The sequence below is a fragment of the Desmodus rotundus genome, chromosome 10 (genome assembly GCF_022682495.2).
Source record: "Desmodus rotundus isolate HL8 chromosome 10, HLdesRot8A.1, whole genome shotgun sequence".
NCBI lineage: Eukaryota > Metazoa > Chordata > Mammalia > Chiroptera > Phyllostomidae > Desmodus > Desmodus rotundus.
In genome coordinates this window covers 44887601-44891905 of record NC_071396.1, presented here as the reverse complement: position 1 = coordinate 44891905, position 4305 = coordinate 44887601, and the positions used below count along the sequence as shown (strand labels likewise).

The 4305-nt window shown below is 49.5% G+C and overlaps 1 protein-coding gene across 1 annotated transcript; it reads right to left on the bottom strand.

The window, feature by feature from the left end:
- Positions 1–2236: 2236 nt before the first annotated feature.
- LOC139440306 (serine/threonine-protein kinase MARK2-like) lies at positions 2237–3865 on the bottom strand. The gene has a single exon (XM_071219443.1). The coding sequence runs from the start codon at positions 3863–3865 to the stop codon at positions 2237–2239; it is 1629 nt and encodes a 542-aa protein (XP_071075544.1).
- Positions 3866–4305: the final 440 nt, after the last annotated feature.

Here is a 4305-nt window from a genome sequence, read left to right as displayed (position 1 = left end):
CAGAGGGTGTAGGCAGCCTGCTTCAGATCCCTCAGCCTCCCGTAGCCCCAGATGGAAGCCCAACCCAGAGGTCCTCAGGCTCCCAGCTTCCTCTGATCCTTGAAGGCTTTTCTTGCAGGGAAGGTGCCTCCTGCCACAAATCAGCTACTCCAAGCAGAGAAGCAAAGGGATGGGGAGCAACGGCGCTGTGTGCTCATTCTGCACCCTGGACTCTCAGGTCCTCGCCCCCCCTCACCACGCTCCGGGTCAAGCAGGATGCAGGACCTTCTCTTCTCCGCCCAGGGAGAGACGCGTGTCCATGGGTGCAGGTGCTGCTCTACCAAAAGCACGGGGGCGGCAGAGAGGAAAAAGCACGGGAGGCAGCCCAGGAATCCAGTTCCCGGGGCTCCTCAGTCTCACGCTGCCGCTCACCTACCAGCGTGGGACTCGCTGCCTGGGCCTGGACCCCTGCACAACTCAGCCCGCCCAGTCCCGGTGCACACAGACCCCTACATTCAGCAGTGGCTTGGCAAGGCACCCTGGTCTCCTGGCTGAGGAGCCTTTCCTCTCCCTGACACTAGAGCTGCCATCCAGGGCCACTCAGAGGGCTGGGGACGTCTAGGCCATTTCCATATTTCTAGGCTCTCAGTAAAATGCAAATGGAAGGAATGTGAAAATAGTGTTTTAAGAATTCTGGCATATGTACCAACCCCCACCCCAATTCCATTTTAAAAATGGACAGAGGTCCTGAATGAGCACTTCTCCCAAGAGGACACACACACGGCCAACAGACGTATGGAAAGATGCTCAACATCACTAGTCATCGGAGAAACGATGCAAATCAAAACCACAATGAGATGTCACCTCACACCTGTCAGAGTGGCCGTCATCAATAACTCAGCAAACGCGTCAGCGAGGGTGTGGAGAAAAGGGAACCCTGGTGCAGTGCTGGTGGGAATGCGGATTGGTGCGGCCACTGCGGACGGCAGCATGGAGATTCCTTAAAATGTTACAAATGGAACTGCCTTATGACTCAGAGATTCCACTTCCGGGTGTGTATCCAAAGAAACCCAAAACACTAATTCGAAAGAACGTGTGCAGCCCTCTGTTCACTGCGGCATCATTAACAATAGCCAAGCTACGGAAGCAGCCCAAGTGCCCATCACTAGCCTAGTGGATAAAAAAAGCAGTGGTACATTTGTACAATGAAATATTACTCGACCATAAAAAAGAATGGAATCTTGCCATTTGTGACAACATGGATGGGCCCAGAGGGTGTCAGGCTGAGGGAAACAAGCCAGGCAGAGAAAGACAAGTGCGATAGGACTCCCCTTGGATGAGGAATCTGAAGAACAGAGTAAATGAACAAACAAAACTGGAACAGACTCAGACACTGAACAGGCTAAATGTTGCCAGAAGGGAGGGGGTTGAGGGACTGGGTAAAAAAGGTGAGGGGACTGAGAACACAGATCGGTAGTTACAAAACATGCACGGGGAGGTGCAGTGAAGCGTAAAGAGTGCCGTCAATAGTATTGTGCTGACTGTGGATGGTGTCAGGTCGGCACCGCAAACATCGGGGCAGCACGTAGTGAAGTGCACGGCTGCCTGACCACCGCGCCGCGCACCAGAAACTGATACAGGATAATGCTGACTGTAGCTCGCAGGAAAAATAAAGATACCTGTTTTAAATGAAAGAATCCGAACCTGCTCTGCTGGAGCTTTCCTTTTTCATATGTGAAGTCCTTTTCAAGTCACAAAACTGGTTTCCATTCTGTAGAATACTGAGGTGTTGACTTCAGAAATGTCTAGCGGTTAATCCTAGTTCCTCGTCCAGGCTGGTGTGGCTCAGTGGATTGAATGAAGGATGGTTCTGAAGGCCACAGGAATGCTATGAATCCCGTGTGGGAACGCTACGGTGGTTTGCTCAAGTCCATCGTCCTCAGGACCAAGTCCTCTCACCTGCACACACAGCGTGTGTGTGTGTGTCTGGTAGCGCTCTACCCTCAGCTGTCTTGCCACCTCTGGCTTGTCTCCCACACCAGTGACTGGCCTCCTTGGAGCTGAGTAACTTCAGGTTCAGCTTTTGAAATGTAGGGAGTGTGGTAGGGAGTGTGGCCCCGCTGGTGTGGCTAAGTCTATTGGATGTCGTCTTGCAAGCCACCGCGTCCCTGGTGGATTCCTGGTCCCTGGTTGGGCCCAGAGTCCTCAGGTCCTTTTTAAAATGTATCTGCTGTAGGCGGTCCACAATTTTTAAACGTTACACCGGAGTAACTCTTTTCTTAGTGGACGGCCTACAGCAAATACATTTTAAAAAGAACTTGAGGACCCTGCGAGCAATGCCCTGCCGGCGATAGCGGTGGCCAGAGGGAGAGCCTGGGGTCCCACCACCCAGCTCTGAAACTTGGAAGGACCTGCTGCTGCTGCTGCTGTGGGTGGTGGGGGAGCCCTCAGGGCCACACTGGAGGGCTGGGCTGGGAGTGGCAGTTCCAGACTGTGGGCCGGGTAGTGGGGTAGAGGTCCTTGCTTCCAGGGCTGGAGAGTAAGATGAGGTACTGGATTGCAGGCTTGGTGGGGGAGCAGGCACCATCTCTCCTGGGATGGAGGTGGACAAGGAGGAGCTTGATTGCAGGCTGGGTGGGGGGGCCGGCAAGGTCTCTTCTGGGATGGAGGTGGACGTGGAGGAGATGGAGTACAGGTTGGGTGGGGGGGCAGACTTCCTCACTTCCACTCTGGGTGGGGGATCTTTCTTGCTGGCTTCCTTGCCACCTAGGGAAGTGCTAGAGCTTGAATCCAGGCTGGATGCAGGGCTGGAGGAGGGAATGGAGGGCTCCACCTCTTGGCTGCAGGAAGTGCTGGTGCTGGGCTCAGAGGAGGGGCAGGGCCTTACCTTTATGGTGGAGCCCTGCATCTTGGTGGTCTTTGTCTTGAGGATCAGGTAGGTTCCCATGATCCTATCATATTTATTGTGCGTTAAAGAGTCCTGTATTTCCTGCTTTTTGAAACCCATGTCCCTCATAATTTGGGCTACCTGGGGGTCAATGTCCCCCCAGGGAGTCTCACTGTAGGGCCTCATCTCCTCGTCCTCACCCATATTCACCCACGAGTCTTTCATGAGGGCATCTAGGGTGGGTCTCTGGCTGGGGTCAACAGTAAGCATTCTGTGCAAGAGTTCCTGAATTTCCACTGAGGTGAAGTCTGGTAGATGCAGCTCTTTATTGTGGATTTGTTTTATCACTTCCCCAGCAGTGTCCCCCACAAACAGGTGCTCCCCCGTCACCATGCAGTAGAGGATGACCCCCAGACTCCAGACGTCCGCCTTAGGGCCATCGTACACTCGGCGCTCTAGAATCTCCGGGGCCATGTAGGGGAGGGTGCCACAAAATGTTGTCAGCTTGTAATTGGAAAAGTCCCTGCTGAACCCGAAGTCCGCCACTTTGATATTCAGGTGCTCATCTAGAAGGATGTTCTCAGGCTTGAGGTCACGGTGTACGATGCCTTTGTGATGGCAATAGTGGAGGGCGGAGATCATTTGTCTGAACATGGGTCGGGCTTGGTGTTCAGTTATCCGGCCGCACTCCTGCAGGTGATCGCACAGGTCGCCTCTGCCCGCGTGTTCCATGAAAAGAATATGTTTGTCTGGGGTGGAGATCACTTCAAACAATGCTATAATATTCGGGTGGTGTAAGGTCTTGAGCGATTTCATCTCCTCAAACTCTGCAGTCAAGCCCCGCCGGCTAATGGTTTTGAAGGCCACCTTGGTCCCAGTGAGCCAGTGCCGGGCCAGTTTGACCTCGGCAAAGGACCCCCTGCCAATCGATTTCAGGAATATGTAATCACCGGTATGGTCCTTCTTCTTGCCAAAGGCGGCCAAAAACTCCTTAGACATGGTGACCTCAAAATAAAGACCAAATAATACAGAAAATAAAATGAAATAAAAAAATAAACAAAAATTTGAGAAAAATAAAATATCAAGAAAATAAAAATAACAAAAGGATCAAAAGAATTAAAAAAATAAAAATAAAAACAGAAAGGACAAATTAAAAACTTAAAAAATAAAAAAGTGTATGAAGAAATTATAAAATAAATTATAAAATTATACAAATATATATATCAATATATATGATATATAAAATATATAAGTAGTATAAAATATATGACTATTTTACCTGTATATAAAAGGTATAAATAATATATAATATATAAATATATAAAAATATACCAATGAGGTATAATATACAAATGTGTATAAAAATATACAAATGATATATAATATATAAATGTATATAAAAATATACAAATTATATATCACAAAATATAGAACTAAAA